Source organism: Corvus brachyrhynchos, unplaced genomic scaffold, assembly GCF_000691975.1.
Source record: "Corvus brachyrhynchos isolate BGI_N302 unplaced genomic scaffold, ASM69197v1 scaffold514, whole genome shotgun sequence".
In the NCBI taxonomy this organism is placed as follows: Eukaryota; Metazoa; Chordata; class Aves; order Passeriformes; family Corvidae; genus Corvus; species Corvus brachyrhynchos.
Window position 1 is genome coordinate 2,972,612 of NW_008238319.1, and position 17,625 is coordinate 2,990,236.

Below are 17,625 nucleotides of genomic sequence, written 5' to 3' on the forward strand. Positions count from 1 at the left end.
CCTCCAGAGATGAGTGCAAAGCTCCCACAGTCAGAACACAGAGTTTGAAGTGCCTGCTGTGAACTTGTCTGAAAGAAACTGGAATACTGAGGGGAGGCATTTGGCAGGGGAGTCAGTTCTTGTCTTAGACCAACTCACAAAACTCAAAACATGTCAGGCTTTCAAGCACATAAGCCCAAGAATGATTTGGGCGGGGAGGGACCCTAAAGATCCTCCAGTTTCAAGCCCCTGCCATGGGTTTGAGTATTCCATGGCTCTTCACCTCCTTGGAGCTGAGGTCTCTTTCAGTAAAGGGAGTAAAGACGTTGCAGCACCTCTCATGTGCCACGGGCTTTCCTCTGTCCAACAAACATTCTCACCTTTCTCTGCAGTTGAAACAGAGAGAGGCTTGGAGGCCTTAGGTTTGAGCTTTTGTATTTTTCAAATGCTGCACTGCCTAGTGAGTAACTCTGAAGTTTCCTGTTAACTACTGTTCTCTCACGCTGGTCAGACAAAACAAACCCTCTCTAGGTTTGCTCTCCAAGGACACCAGGCCCCAAAATGTGTAAACTAAAGCCTAGAGAAGGGGGGGGCAAACTGGGGGTTATTACATCATTAACTGAAGTTATAATTGGAGAATTAACCCTGATATGCAAATGAGCCGAACTTATAAAGGTGTGGAGAACCTGTGACCCAGTATAAATACCTACCTTTTATTCTCTTATTTTTGTCTAGCCTCTGCTTTTAGGTGGTCACCTCAAGGCATAAATTTTAGGTGAATTTCTCCTAAACAAAATAAAGTTTTCACTGAGATGGCAGAGTAAGGCACAGGCATGAACTGGTGAGCAAACAAATCAGAAGGACGCTGAAATTCAGAGCAAGAAGTATTTCACAATCTGTTTCCTGCACATAGAGAACATACAGCAGATAAGAAACAAAAATTACATCAGTAAAACATTTTATTTCTGCTCAGCAACAATGTGCACAAGGGATTTTTCTTTTTTCCACTGCTCTTTGAGGAGAAATAAAAGCCTGGATTAACTCTGACTCATTACTGCATTATGAAAGCAACAAACATGTCAGGCTTACAGCTGCTGCATTTAATTCATGCCATAATCGAGAGGAGCAAATGCAGCAGAGCTTGTTCCCCTTTCTGGAATTCATGAGCCAGAGGAAAATGAATCTGGCACTGCAGCTCCGAAGTGCATTAGTGGGATTCCAGTGCCACTACAACAGGGATGTGTTTACATTTTGATCAGTTAATCAGATTGATCTTTGCTGGGGTTGATAATGGGACAAAAGAATTCCAGTCCCATAGATTGCAGCAGCACTGAGTACTTTTGTAAATCGCTGGAAAATCCTTACCTAAACTAAGCAAATCATTATAAAGATGAAGCCATGTAAAATTCCTGTGGGGAGTCAAGGTGAAAGCACTTACAGATTCTGCATTCATTCCCAATTTCCCTAAATAATTTTCAGGTTAAAGGATGTGTCAGTGGTCATGGATGCCATGACATTTGAGAGCTATGCTTTTACAACCCCCTGGAGAATATATTTCTAGAACATCCAGAATAACAAGAGTTGTATAAATTTATATCATTTCAAATGGTTTCAGAAGAATAAATTGGTGGCATATTTTCACTGGGGACTGTCAAAGACAGAAACCCAATGCACCATGTAAGGTCTGCTCAACAGAGACCATTCAGGGCAGATTTATTACCTTAAATTTACTCGTTAATTCTTTGATGTTTTAAATTCTGGCTTTCATCAATGAAATGATGTGTGCAGACATTATTCAGTCTATTTTGTCAGGACAAGGCAGGTCAGGCCCTGTCCTGGCTGTCCCTGCTGGCAGAAAAGCCCAGCAGGGACCATCACCAGCCAGACTGGAGGAGTGATGAAGCAGCATGAGGGGGAATGGAAAGACTGCAAAGTACGAGTTTGGGAAAGTAATTCTTAATGATCAACTATCATTGCAAAATAATAGTTACAGAACTGGTGGCTTCAGAGCAAAACAGACACATAAAAAACCCTGACTCAGAAGTTACAGGGGGAAAAAGAGAATCAGGAGGAAATCTGACTCTTCTGTGCTTGCAGAAGAAAAACCTGTGCATAATATGAGGAAAACTTGGCATAGACTCCTCTGTCTCTTCAGTGTGCTATCCAAGGAGCAATGCTGGAAATCAGGAACAGCAAACACCGCTCCCCAGGACTGTTCTCCCTGCAGTAATTACTTTGGCAGCTCTCTGTGCTGTTCAGCCCAACAAAACCTGCAAAACCTGTGGTGTGCCAGGCAGAGAATCAGCTCTTTAAAGACAATATCCCTTCACCTGACATCCATGGCAGCTCTAACTTTTTAAGTTATTCCCATGGAAGGAAGAAAATCTATCAAAAAAGGTGTTTTATATACTCAGCATTTGCAAAGTAGGAGACCAGAAAACAGGAGCTGTGGATGCCCCAAAGAAGCACAGGAGAGCAGTTAAATGGACTATTAAAAATCATCAAATTTAAGTTTCATTCCTATCTCTAATATCCACTTATTACAGAAATTTGACCAAATCCCTAAATAACTCGCTTCCTAATGCAACAAGAATAATAATTTAGAATTTATTTGATCACACCTTGAGCATTTCACTTTCAGCCATGTGGGATGTGGTACCAAAGACTGCGGGTCTCCCTTTAGAGACAGAACTTACTCTGTTCACATCAAAGTTACAAAAATATGAAACCAAGAATATAATTTTAAGTAGCTTGGAAGTCTCAGATAAACGATTCCAGTGCTAACAGTAACATTTAGTTATATATTTGCTTTTCTAAGCCTAAAAAGGATCAAAAGCAGGATCTGTATTTACATAAAACTGGTCTGCTTTCCTGAAAAGAGTCCAGAGCAACCCAGTCTTGAGCAGCCAAAGAACACAGACCAGGGAAAGAAAACAGCAGGTTAGGAAATACCTTCTAAAATTCCAGGGATGTGACAGTTTCTTGTTGAAAGCACAGGACACATCTTGAGAGGTTTTTTTAGCTTTGCTCTTCTGAAAGCAGCAGTGGAGTCACAAATCCTCGTGGTTCACACCTCAAGGCAGCAGTGGCTGGTGCTGGCAAGAAGCCCTACAAAGCCCTACTCTGATTTTTTATTTTTTGCTTTTTTACTCTTCCTTCACCTGCTCTAATCCACCTTTACTGTCTTGTCCTTTCTAGAGCAATAAAACTCCAGGAGTCGTTTTTTCTATTTTTTTCCAGAACACTCATAGCAAGACAGGGAAGTAATTTGTGCTTATAAATCTCAAGACAACTAACTCTAGGGCATAAAAATGCAAATTACTGATGCTATCAGGGGGTTGAAATTGGCTGCCATATAACCATATATTTTGTGAGCTCTAGCACAAACTACTTTGTTGACTTCTGGAAATTAGCTTTCCATGATTTCCTAGTAATTACTACACATCTGAATGACCCTTTTACTCTCCCTGTATTTTCAATCACTGATTTTTATTTCCTGTCACTGCCTCATATTCATCATCAGCTGCTACTTCTCATTTCTTTAAAATTCTTAAGTATTTTTTTCTCAGATGCTTTAGCTTTTGCAAGGGCTCATTGTTTATGCCATTAAACCTCACATATCTGATAATAAATGTTCTCTCTCGATAGAATTGTACAGGCAGAGGTAAGAACTCTGAGACTGAAATGAAGCAGGTCCACAGTTTTAACAGGAATTTACAGGCTCCTGAGAGAATTTGTCTGAAAACTGGGTGTTTTAAACTTAACTGAAGTCACATTAGCAGATTAACATGCTGGAGAAGTTCTGGAGAAGTTCATGTAAGGGGAATTAATAAACTATTTTTTCCCTTCAGACATGAGTAACAGAACGAGGTTAAAAACAACAGGTGCTTGTTTGCTTCCCATCTTACTTTTTCCTTGATTATAAGTAGTTAATTACAGAGAGCTGGCAATCAACAGTTCACTGCCAATGAAGTTAAAACCCCATCTCAAGATTTTCTTGCAAAAAGTGTGGGGAATGTGTGGCTAAATGCGACCTAGCAGCTAATTACAGCCTTGCTTTGCTTTTAATCTTGGTGATGCCAGACACATTCCCACTCTTAATGAATGCAAGAAATTATTTCTACTCATCTACTAATGAAGATCCAAGTGCAAATACACCCCCTGCCTGTGTGGGCAGCTGTGGTTGTGGTCTGGTTATTTTATTCAGGGATTTTTTTCACATTAAAATGCAGACTGACAGCAGCCCACAGAAGCTGACAAATGGCCAGCGCAGCTTCTCAGGGCTGGGGACCAGGCCAAGTCCTGCTGCAATGGAATTTCTGCCACCAGCTTCAAGGGGACTGGAATTTAACTTGTTATCCATAGAACTGAGAAAATAGCAACCAGTTCCTTAGAATGGAGTAAGGAGAAAGTTGCTGCAGTGGTTGGAGAGCAGTTGTGAATATAAATGAACTGGCACCTATAAAAGTTATTGAGCATTCAATACAACCTGGAATAGAAATTTGCCTTTGAAAAGAGCTAGGAGGAAAGAACTTTAAAGAACCTTCACACTTCAAGAGTTCCCAAATTTCCACCTCTGTCTTTCATGCTCTGGCAACAATTTTTTGGAGTGTAGACCTGACAACTTCAAGTTCAGGTTCCCTCTCCCCAGCCCCAGAACTGGAGCCACATATGCTTGTTTGACCTACTTTTATCACCATCAGATTTCCTACAGACCTGCTCAAATTCTAATTTTAAGTGTTGATTTGCTTAATCCTGTCCTCTCAGGACATTTTCCTATAGTCCCTCATTATTTTTGCTGCCTCACTGTTCTCACTTCTACCCATGGAGGCTGTAAGGAAGTTATAACCCACACTAAGAGAAAACTGAACATTGAGTTTTGTGGAGTGAGAAAGTACAGCCAATTGCTAGGGAGATACTTTCTTTTACTACAATCCCATTTTTCTTCTGGTATCATGAGAACCTATGTAAAAAAAGTATAATAATTAAAAAGGCAACCAAGAGATCTCCAAATACCTGCAAGAATAACAGTTACAACTTCTGTAAATGCTTCTCTGGTTAAAAAAGATCTTTCCTAGAGCTGTCCTGTATCTCAGCACCCCTCAAATGTGACCACCCCTCTTAAAAAAAGAACGAACACAAAACAACTCACCTGAAAACTGCCAAAAATGGAAGCAGTTTTGACACAGTCTAGGGGCAAATACAGAATTCAGGATTGTGTCTGGGCTTTTGACAAAAATTGTTCTGACATAAAAAGCAACAACAAAGAGATGTGCAGCTCTATGATTGTTACCTTGTATTTTCTTCCTCCAGAATTTTCTCAGCCTTCCATTCATCCATTAGTTTTTGTTCTTACTCACTGTCAAATAAAAGAAGTTGATTCCTCTCATTTCCCCACAGGAAATACACAACTGAAATATTATAATGACAATTCAGACATTCATTTCTGTGTAGCCACTCTCAAGAACCGGAATTCTCTTCCCTTTTCCTTAGCTCCTGAAAGCCTGATGCAGGCTTTGGAAGATCTGGATTATCTGGCAGCGCTGGATAACGACGGAAACCTCTCTGAATTTGGGATTATTATGTCAGAATTCCCCCTGGATCCACAGCTGTCCAAGGCACTGCTGGCTTCGTGTGAATTTGAGTGTGTGGATGAGATGCTCACCATTGCAGCCATGGTAACAGGTACTCCCGGGTCAGCTCTCACTGCAGGCCTTGTGCCACCTGCCCAATCCAAACTCTTTCCAAATCTATCCACAAAAGCAACAAAAAAGCAAATTTTTGTTATTCTCATCCTGCTTATTTCAAGTAAATTAATGTCTGGCTGTGCAAGTCTTGACTGTAAGGATACAATCAAACCTAAGTAAGGAATTCCCACAGAGCATTCCATTTCCAGCCTTCAGCTGCCCACAGGCTTCCTCCCTTTTGTCAGAAACATCCCTTCAAAATGAAACATTCTTATATTAATCTACATTTGTTACAGATTGGTGCAGCAAATTAGGGGAAGTTCTAATTATAAAACAACATTGAACTGTTGACCTAGAAAGTTTCTTTGTGATCTTGTCTCTCTACTTCAAATATTTTATAAAACTAACATAACCTTGGAGCCTTAGGCAGCAAACACATGAACCACAGGATATCAAGAGGCTTTAGTTGATCTCCTTGCAGGACAACTTTTTATGCCCAAACTGGGTTGATTTTTAACTTGTGATAATTTTTTAAAGTACATATAACAAATGTAAATGATTGAGCATAGGCACAACTCAATTTTAGAAAAGGTCAACCATCTCAAAAGACACAAAAGTAAATTGCACTGGAAAGCACAGATTTCAACACAGAGGGGCAAATTAAGGCATTAAATCAATAAATTTAGTGGTTTTCTATAAAAGAAATATTTTGTTTGGATTCTGGATAAATTGGTTTGTGCCATCATGCAGCATTTTTGGTACCAGCCTGGGAGAAAGCTGCTCACCTGCTTTTGTGTTTGCAGCACACATTAACTAAACAAGACTGAAAGGACACTCACATAAATAAACCCTTAGTGAATGCAGCAGGTTCAGTTCTTCAGCACCAATCCAACACTGGGGATTAAAGGCAACTGAGGAAGGAAAAACCCAAAAATACCCGTGGGGTTTTGTGCATGCACCTCTGTGTCTTCACCAAAACCAAACTGACTCGGTTTTCTCCTCAGCTCCCAACTGCTTCCTGCACGCCCCTCCTGGCACAGAGGAGATCGCTCTGACCTGCTGGCGCCGCTTCTCCCACCCTGCAGGAGATCACTTCACCCTCATCAACGTCTTCAACGCCTTCAAGGCAGCCACTGCCAACCCCACAGACCCAGGCAAGTGTGCCCGAGGCAAAATGAAGCCCACTGGGACCAAAACCAAAAAAACAAACCCAAAGATCTGATGATTCTTTCTAGAATTGCTGATGTGCAGGGAGAAACCTATGGGAGTTGCTATTGCTGATGAATATTAATTAATTAATTAATTAAAAACTACCTAAGAGAGCATCCTTTACCCAACAGGGATCTATAACCACTATTCCAATTGTCCTTTGACGTGATGCTGTGCAAAACCAGAATGATGGTTCTTCCTGTAGAAGCACAAAATCCAAGCTTAGGATGAATAAAAGCTGTTGAGGAGGGCCTCAATTCCCCCAACAGCCCAACAATTCTGGTGGGGTTTTGATAGCTGTGAACTGAAAGGAAAATTTAAGGGAAAAGTGGAAAGTAGCAAAGTCTGCATTTACAGGAGGCCAAATAAAAGGCAGGAGACTGCAGAGCAGCAGAAGCTCTTCACTGCATTTTCCTGTGCTCAAACATCCTGCTCTGCTTCATTTAGCCCGAGACAGCAGAGGGATACATTTGCACATACTGAGTAAAAACTTGAGACAGGGAAGCAGGATTTCTTCCTTCCTGTTCAGTCATGTGGAATGCTGAAGGGAGCTCCAGGAGAACTAGTCCTTTACCCAAATGCAGGATCAGCACCAGCACCAGCACCACAGATGTGATTTCAGCTCCATATCCTGGCCTGAATCCTTAAGGCCTGAAAAATAGAATTGCTACTCATTCTCTGGGAAGCTTTACTTAGAGCAAAGAAGGGATTTGATTCAGAAAGAAATAGCTGCAGTTCTACAAAACTAAGTGAGGATATCAAGTATTGCCCACTTACTTTGCAAGCTGAGCCTAAGCTGTCTGTATGGCTCATTACCAGAATTTTGGGCATCATCTGCAGCAGTGCAAAAGCATTTCACAGAGCAGCATCTCTGTGGATTGCACCCATTGGTAAGATTCTGCTTTAAGTCAAAACACTGGGTTTTTTTTCCTCCACAGACTTCAGCAATGAGAAATGGTGCCGTGATTATTTCCTGAGCTGTTCTGCTCTGAGCATGGCAGAGATGATCAGAGCCGAGCTGGTGGAGATTATGAAGCGCATTGAACTTCCCATTTCAGAACCAGATTTTGGATCAGAAGAAAATCTACTAAGCATTAAGAAAGCTCTTTTATCTGGTTACTTCATGCATGTAAGGAAAAACACTGTGGTTTCATCTTCCTGCACTGTTAAATTATGTAGAATGCTTTCAGAAAACTTAAGTTCATTAGTGAAATCTCTTGATCACCAGAAAGGATAAAAGCCATTTTTTTTCCCAGTGTATCAAACACTTCTGCCCATTCCAGCCTTTTCTCTGGGGTTCGTCTCTCACTGCACACAGTTCACACACTCCACACAGCAATAAGAAAACTGCCAATATGCCTTTCACTCAAAGAACTCTTTTGCCTCAAAAAACTCTTGAACTTGAAATATTCCTTTAGGAATTATTCCCCTTTTGAAGCTGTTTTTGTGAAAATTGCCTGGAAATAGAGAAATGACTTGGATATATTTAGGTGTATGTAATACGCAGCTTGTTCATCTCAGGAAGGCACCCTCTGATTGTAAATATAAACTAGATTGATTTATTCCCACCTGAGTCCCCAGGCTTTCCTTCACATCCCTGTGCTCCACCCCAACACAAAAATGACCCCTCCCAACTGCACATTTCATGTGCTGACACATTGTATTTAAAAGTCTATGACAAGTATATATGCTAAAGAAAATACGTTTGTATGTTTTCACACAGACCCTTCAAAGCCAAAGTCAGATACTTTTGCACTTATTTGTTGCAGCTTCCTTTCAAACACATATATCAACGTTTTCTTTAAGTCTCATTTCATGGTATCCAGTCCCAAATTTTCCCACACAAATTTGAGGAGAAGTTTAGCCTCTCCAGTTAAAAGTAGCTGAAGGGAAGTCTAATTTCTGATTTTAATCTACTAGGCACTGATCAATTAAATAATGGACAACTCTCAATTTTTTTTTTTAGATGGCTCGTGATGTGGATGGCTCAGGGAACTACTTAATGCTAACACACAAACAAGTGGCCCAGCTCCATCCCTTCTCATCCTATTACAACACCAGGAGGATTCCAGAGTGGGTTTTATTCCACGAGTTCAGCATCTCAGAAGGCAATTCCATCAGAGTCATCTCTGAGATCTCCCCCCATCTGTAAGTGAACTGTGATGAAGCTGCTCCTTCACTCCTAACTCCACCACAAAATCCTCACTTTAGGGGGATAAAAAAATAAAAAAGGGAAGATCTGTGATCTCAGGCCCTCACTATTCTATTTGCCACTGTAACTGTAATCAATTGAAAAACACCACATTATTAGCTGCAAAAGTTTCTTCCAAAGTAAAATACAGAGAAAATAAAATTCAGAGTTACCAGAGCAGTGTACTCACACATTAATCGAGCTGGGAAGGTCTTTGTTCCCTGAAAACCGATTTTCCAGCAAATCGTTTTCTTAACATATTTTCTGTACCCAGCCAGCTGAATCGTGGACTGTTTATGGATTCAGAGAGAGACCAGAGCCTTCCTTTTGCAAAACTCTCTTTACATGAAGAATATGCATTTCACTCTCCCATCTTTTCTATTTCCCATGTTTATAGGAGAGCTTTTTTCATAATGCTATTGAGCCACTCTGTTCTAAAGCAGGGAAATTGCTATTTCATGCAATCTGCAGCACTGGGAACTGCACTGCACCTCAAGTGCAGGCTGAGGATATTCAATGCAAGGCTGCTGAAAGCATCTTGGAGAGACTCTTGGATTCTTGCAGAGTTTTGGGTTGAAATATCAACTTTGTAGCTTCTTTTATATATGCCTGGAAATAATGATTCAAATATTTCAAAATTCAATTAAAAAATTAATAATGTTTTGTTTAATTTCCTCCCCAGATTTGCAGAGCTGGTACCTCAGTATTATTTCAGCAATCTTCCTCCAAGTGAAAGCAAGGATATTCTGCAGGAAGTCATCAATCACTTGGCACCTGTTTCAGCCACAAAGGAGGAACAGAAAACTGACAATAACAGCAAAGAAAATGAGGAATTTCCCCAAACTCCTACTGAGCAGAGATGTGTTATTCAGTGATTTTAGACTGAACTATCACATAGTGGACAACAATAAATAAAAGCAATATATCCAAAGTACCTCCCCACCTTAACCCATGAAATTATTTCAAACTTTTGACAGAAATGTATTTAACAGCAGAAACAAAAAGAAAAAGCACTTTTCTCAACAAAAGTGGTTGAATGCACTATTTTGGAACAAAGCCTCATGATTTAGCTTTGGTTAAAAACACATTCAGGAGATACTCAGGTTTTCTTTTGACACTGAGTTTTATTGACTGCTTCATGGTGTTACCAAAGGAAAACAAGATGCAATATTTAAAAATATTAATTTGGTGGATATTTTTGGTTGCACAAAACCGTGGACTCAACAGCAGTTCTGAAAATATTGCCAAGTCACAGTCCTGCATGGCTGCTCTATAAAAACCTGGTGTTTGTAGGGAAGCTCAGAGAGAGAGATAATCTTTCAGTTTATCCATAATTCCATGAATTCCATCAGCTGGAACGACCATAACAGTCCTCAAAGGCTTCATTGGTACATCATCAAAGGACCATCTGCCACCCAGACAGGTGTCACTTTCCTCTTGCACAGAGTAGTTGAATTTCAGAAGGGCTTTCTAAACAACAGAAATAAAAGCATTCAGATTAAAATGTTTAATTAGCATGAAGATAATACATCATCCCAACAAAGTGAAAATAACTAACCTATTATGCCCATGCTTATTAAAAAGTTTTGTTCCCTCTTAAAGGGTTCACCAAAAAGACCAAGCAAAAAATCCACCATTTAAAGTGTTTTAAACAATTTTCTTTTCACAGAATTTTTATCATCCATACTAAATTCTACAGTGACTGCTACCATTATAGTTTGGGATCAGAAAAACAAACTAGGAGAGAGGGGGGGAAAAAAAAAAATCAATGTTTTGAGGCTTTGCTGTTTTCAGGGCCTACTCTTAAAACTGCTCAGAGTCCTAAAAATTAACAAATCTGTAAGAATATGAGAAGAAATCAAATACTAAGGGGATGGGCACCCATATGAATCCTGAGGAGAATTTCAGAAAGCTCTTGGAAAGGCTCCAGATGGTTGCAGCCACTGGAAGATCTATTTCTGCTTCTCCAAACAGGCAGGTGTCTATAATGTGTGCTATTTCTTTACAGGGATATAAACTCCACACAGGAAGTCCCTTTTCATCAGCTTTCCCAGACAAAATTCCTGATGGATAAGAAAACTGTACCTAATAAATGTTTCCAGTTCTCACACAAGTCAGATTAAGAACTCTGAGCTGAACCATCAAGTAGAAAAACTTACCTGATTCCTTCCCTTTGTGGGAAAATTAAGATCCCCTCTCCTTTTAGGTTTGCTTTCCACTAACAATATATCAAGGCTTTAAATCTCATTTTGGGAGGATCACCACATTAATTGAGTGGCTTTGTTCAAGAACAATTTGAGCACCTTTAATCAATTCCAAGCCTGGTTATAATAGATTTTCTGGTTATCATTTTAAGGAACAGAATAAAGCCCAGGGAAGAGGCAAGTGCAGAAAAAGGCTTCTCTCAGTTTGATATGGCTCCAAGTGTCTGCCTCACCACATTTAATGCTATTTTATGGCAATCTAATTAACATTATGTGTAATCAGGGAGGACAGACACTCCAGCACTAATTTAACACACACACATTATTAAGTATGGAGAGACATTTAATTTAATACCCTACATAATGTTTAAAATGAATTTTTTTAAAACACTGGGAAGACTGTTAAAAAGAAAAACATGCTCAGTTTGAGTCTATCCTTTTGAGCCGAGAATTACTGGAGTTTAGATGAAAGCACCCCATTAGCCTTTAATACATAACAAAGCTAAATAAATACATTAATATATATATAATATATATATAGAAATAAATAAATATAATACATACAATATATATAATACATATTTATATATAAATTTATCATTTTATATGTTTATATTATATAAATATATATTTATTTATATATTTTTTAATATATATATAATATATAAATTAATAAAAACTGGGCCTTCTAGAACAGAACAACCATGGACACATGAGCATCACAGGCTTCTCCCGAGCAGCTTTTCAACAACATTTTACACAGAGTTCAGGTTCAGCTGTTTCAGCTGCTGTGGCAGGAAGACAAAAAATCCCCAACTTGCTGCTGCACAGAGGCTACACCACCATTCCCTGCAGCTACCAGTGAATTCCCCCACCTACATTTCTCTCCTTCCCAAGAAATAAAATTACAGCCCCATCACAGCTTCTGTCAGAATGATTACACACAGGAACCTTTGCCATTAACCACCCCATGCATGTGCAAGTCCTTTGCCCTGCAGGCACTGCCAGAAATGAAAAATAATGGGCTCTTGACAAAGAAGTAATATTGGAGAACAGTAGTTTTAAAGCTTTGGGAACAAAAGAAACCATGAAAAATTCTTTGCATTTCAAAGCACATTTTTAATTTAATTTCCTGCGTTTTCCCCTCACCTGATCTGGCTTGGGACCAGCAGAATTTTGTGGACAGGCTGCCTTAGGAAATGGGAAGTAATATTTCCATGTCAGTGTTTTAGCACTTTTAATTAACATACTTGCCCTGAGTAGAACAGAGACAGAAAAGGGAAGCAAAAGCCACTTCTTGGGACTTCCAGAAGTTTTAATTCTGAGCATTTTTTGAGAGTAACAGGCACCCAGGAGGAAACAGATAAATAAATACACAAAAAGAGTTTGATTGCTCCCCTCTCAAAGCTATTCCAGAACACCTTGGATTTAATTTAAAAGTATTTGTGATCATCTTGATAAAAGCTCCCCTTGAATTTGAGGTGAAAAATCTCCTGTTGATGATACGTAAAGAAAAAGAAGCATTTTGAATTAAATAATCATATGGTACCTCATGAAAGAATTCTTCCTCTGCATTTGCAAACATTAATTCCTCCTTTGGCTGGTTTTTCCCTTCCTTCCTCTTAGAACTGCTCTTTGTGGCTTCTGTAAAGGTCTTGCTGATAAGGAGGTAATAGTGGCATTTTCCACAAGGTTTGTTTGTTCTCTGTGCCTCAGTCAGCTCCTTCCTAAAGAAGAATAAATGCTTACACACTTACACAATTTAAACCCTAAACAAGCATAGAAGTACACCTTATAATGTATTGGTATAGAAAGGATATTCAAATTACAGCTATTCTTTTATGAGTGCCTCAGAAAATCAATTTTGCAGATGCATTCCTGGTACTTAAGCATACTATTTGGACTTTTAAACTATGAAAATATGGAATTTTTTTCCCATAGTCCACAGGACACTCACAGTGCAACTCTCCTTAAAAATACATCACAGTATCACTTCCATGAGGAATTGTAACTGAAGAGACAGAAAATACTCTTGCCCACCCTCGTGTTCAACATGTTGTCACTCCAAAACCTTTAAGACAAAGAGGCTGAGATCTGAAGCTGAGCTGTGACAAGGGCTGTATTTGTAGTGACCTCAATCTGACTTCTAATCTCATCTCACATGAGAGGAAAGAAGGAAAAAAAACGAAATTAAAAAAAAATTATCTTCATTCGACTACTGGAGTTCCTGATCCAACAAAATTTCCTTGTTCCCAGTTCTCAGCATGGCACTAAAATAATGTAATGCTGTCTTGCAGTGGATTAATTTATTTACATTCACCCAGCTTTTGATATAAATCCATGAATTGGTAGAGATCAACCAACACTTTACTTGCTTTTTTCATTACTTGAAACTAACTAAAACACTGCATATTTACATGGGCCAGAACACAACCACCTTTTAAGCCTTTCCCTCAATCCAAATCTCCCATTCCAAAGTCAGACATTAACACAGAAACAGAAACACCCAAGCTGCCCATTATCAGCATGCTAAAAACGTTCTCATTTTTAAATGTTCCTAGATCAGTGTGAAAATAATCTGCAATACAAGAATAAATTGCAACATACACACAGCTATTTCTGTAGAACTGCACATGTTCTCAAATTATATCCTCTACAGAGTTTGAGAAAGTTTTGTATCTTTATAAAGATATAAAAAATATTTTAAAAATTAACTGAAGACCATATGTGAGACAAAATTATTTTTCTGTTCATGTTTTACTTGTATCTATAGCATCAGCTGTCTTAACACAGCTCTATATACATAAGAGTTCTGAAAAATATGAAGAAAAAATACCATTCAACATCATGCAAGAAAAAAAAAATATAAACAAACTTACTGGAGCTGCTGGTGCATGGGCAGAGCAATCTGTGGAGGGACATTGATGAACCTCTCACTCAGGATGAGCCCCACAGGCTTTGTGCTGTCGTTCAGGAGTTTACTCAGCTGCTCCACCACACGCTGGTCACAGCTCTGCTCACAGCGACTCAGGAGCAGCTCTTTGATTTGCTCAGCACACTGGGTGCCCTGCAATCAAAAGCTGCATTTTCTTTACCTGGTACAACAACTATTTACACAAGAAAACCTTGAATGTCAACTTCAAGGGCATTTCCTACAGGCCTGGTGGCAATTTCCCTCAGCAGCCTCTAAAGCACTGAACAATTTCTCTGAAATTGTTCCCCAGATCTGGAGCTGAGGGCAAACAAAGGTTGTGAAGTGATGGGAATGAGGAACTGCAACACCACAGCAAAACTCCACACTGCAGAAGAACAAAGTGAAGAAATACACGAGACTGACAGCTCACTTACCCTGGAATTATTAGGCCTAGTTTTAACTCTATTCCATTCTTTGCTTTATGTTTGACCCTCAGCAAGTTACTACATTCAGAAAAAAGCTTAGCCATGTACAAGTTTTACAACCCCAGTCCTCCACAGTGGAATTCCAAATGCTGGTCCAGCTGTCCAGGCTTGTTACACAGGGCAGAGAGCAGGATGCAGCCTCATTTAACATCACTGTTGTTAATGAGGAATACCAACCTTCCTTTCTGTTAAGTTCAAGCAGCTTATAAAACCAAAGACTTCATCATCATCTTCTTCATCATCACTACTGTCTTCCTGCACTTCTGCTTGCTGTTGAATGGAAGGAAAAGCAACAACTCATATTGACATTCTATTTCCACTCTGTAGCAAAAGATGTTTTTCTTTCTAGAAGATGCTCAGCACATGACAACCACCAAGGAAATCTGCACAAACACACACTGCAAATTCTGCTGCATCCCTGAACATCTCACTGTGCTCAGAGCCAGCTCATGCATCTTCTACAGCAGAGTCCTTTGAAAGGCACTACAAGTTGACAGATCACATTCAATAAGCAGCATCCTGGCCCAGGGGATGGCAGTATATTAAGCAAAACCAATTCCCTTCAGTTTCTAACACAGGGAAGTAAACCTGGAATGTCTTAACAACCACAGAGCAATGAAGATTTGATAGGGAGGGGGACAAAGAGCTGTGTCTTTGTAGGAAAGTAACAAGATCCTATTTCTTATGGAGATGGTAATAATATTTTCAGCATTACTACACCAAAATTCAGAGAGTGAAAAGCCTTCCACATGTAAAAAGAAACCAGCTATAATAATATATCAAATTCCTTCTTTTCTTGAAAGTGGCATGGAAAATTTCAGTTCCCATAGAAGAATTATTCTCAAAGAAAAAAAAGCAAGAAAGTACACAAATAACACAGACAGGATCCCCTTCTGAAATACAGAAATCATGTCATTTCAACATAAAAAGTACTGCACTTCAATTACAAATGTAAAATCTGTCTTACCTTGATAATACTCCCAATATGATTCTGTTGTATTAATATATCAGTTAATTCAGCAGTGTTAACAGAAGCTTTTAAAAACAACTGGAAGACAGGAAACAAAAAAGTATTAAGTTTTAGGCACTGATGGTATTTCATGGACCACTTAGTAGAAAATAAAGTGAGGTTTTTTTATTTAACTTTCTTCATTATAATACTGCAAAAACTAATAATCAGCTGCTTGAAGTGCTTGCTCCTGCACCTTCCACACGCTGGTATTTCCCCACTGCATCCTCTGGAGTTTGGTATGATCTGAAAGCTGTGGCTATTCCATCCCTGGAAGTGTGCAAAGCCAAGCTGGATGGGGCTTGGGGCAACCTGGGGTAGTGGAAGGTGTCCACTATGGCAGGGGGTGGAACAAGAAGGGCTTTCAGGTCCCTTCCAACCCAAACTATTTTGGGATTCTCTAATTAAAGGAAGCAAAGTAATATATAAAAACTATAAATCAGTACAGAGAATGTGAACCAATGTCTGTGCATAACTCTTCAGATATTATTTATCAAAGGACAAATCAGCCAAGCTAACAAATAGTCACAGTACCTGATGTAGTAACTTCTTTATCCCGTTATAGTCATTGTCTGATATGGAATGTGCTTCAAATTCAACGTTCACTTCCTGTGGAGTAAAACAGAGAATGTCATACACATTTGGCAAGAAGTTATATCAGAACAAAGCTAAACTGTAAAATACTTGAAGACGAGTAATGTCAAAGAGCAGAAACAGAACTTATTTCCACCTTGCAGTAATCTCAGCAATTGTTATCATTTCTCCTGTGATCTTCAGAGAGCATCTGTGAAATTAACTTTTCAAAACTAATCCACCAACTGTGTAAAAAAACCTTTAATGCTTTGCTCTTGCCATCTGGTTCACACAATTACACCTACTGTAGCCACACAGACTTCTTGCAGAGAGGCTTGATCCAGGCAGTTAAACCCAGGGAACTGCAGGACTGGGGTGTAATGCCTTAGCTAAAGGTGAAGATTGCTGCAGACATTTAAATAATTACATCAAAACCCCCATTTCTGCTATTTCCCCAAATCCTCCTGGCATCATTAACCCCAGTGTGGAACTCTGCTCAGCAGGCAAATGATGAGACCCAGGCACCACAGAAGCACAATGGGAGCTGTTGCTTCTCCTTCCAGAACAAATGCTGTGTGCCTACCAACATTTTTATTGGTATTCTATATTGAAAGTCACACCTGCCAAAGCTACCCTGCCTACCTATTCCACTGTTCAAGATCATTCAGAGTTACTTTGTCTTTTAATTGCCAGATTCAATTACACTTCCTGAGTAACCTCAACAACTCAGCCTTACTTTTGTCACCAATTCAGCCTCTAACTCTCTGCAATCCCACACCGAGGTCATGGCCTTTGTAGTCTACTGGAAGAACAGTGTTAAAGACCTGTTTGTAATGTAGAAAGCAGGCACACAATCCCTTGGGAGGCAGTAAAATTCAGGAGACACTGGCACAGGTCGCCCCATCCCTGCAAGTGTCCAAGGCCAGGTTGAACGGGGCTTGGAAAACCCTGGGATAGTGGAAGGTGTCCCTGCCCATGGCAGGGGGTGGCACTGGATGGGCTTTAAGGTTCTTTCCAACCCAAACTATTCCGGGATTCTATAATAAAAGGAAGCAAGCAAATACAATAATAAAATATAGCAAAATATAATGAGAGAGCAAATCCTCTGTGCTGACAGCACCATTTCCAAGCAGCCGCCTCCAGCCCCACACCTGAGCGGGCACGCCAAGGGCCGGGGCTGTACAGCTGAGGCCTCGGGGAGCCCAACTTTTCAAAGGTAGCTAAAAAAACTGAAAACTTTCAACAACAACGCAGCGAACACGCGTCAGGTCACCGACCCCGAGGGACGCGTCCCCGGCCCTCCCACAGGACACGCACCACGCCGGGCCTCGCCGGGCACAGCCCCTTCCCAACCCCTTTCCCGAGCCTGCTCCC

The 17,625-nt window shown here is 39.9% G+C and overlaps 2 protein-coding genes across 2 annotated transcripts in view; one reads left to right on the forward strand and one right to left on the reverse strand.

The window, feature by feature from the left end:
• Positions 1-10,065, forward strand: part of DHX32 (DEAH-box helicase 32 (putative)) — a 23,420-nt gene extending 13,355 nt beyond the window's left edge. Inside the window, 5 exon segments of the mRNA XM_017733870.1 lie at positions 5,473-5,664; positions 6,671-6,820; positions 7,814-8,004; positions 8,842-9,023; positions 9,749-10,065. Coding sequence (XP_017589359.1) covers positions 5,473-5,664; positions 6,671-6,820; positions 7,814-8,004; positions 8,842-9,023; positions 9,749-9,941 — 908 coding nt within the window. The 3' untranslated portion in view covers positions 9,942-10,065.
• A 105-nt stretch (positions 10,066-10,170) lies between these two features.
• On the reverse strand, positions 10,171-16,335 carry BCCIP (BRCA2 and CDKN1A interacting protein; the record flags this gene model as incomplete). Its single annotated transcript, XM_017733871.1, has 6 exons — positions 10,171-10,536; positions 12,820-12,997; positions 14,150-14,337; positions 14,847-14,939; positions 15,637-15,717; positions 16,213-16,335. Coding segments are annotated over 6 exons (834 nt in total), but the record flags the coding sequence as incomplete, so codon positions are not given.
• Between the last annotated feature and the right edge of the window lie 1,290 nt (positions 16,336-17,625).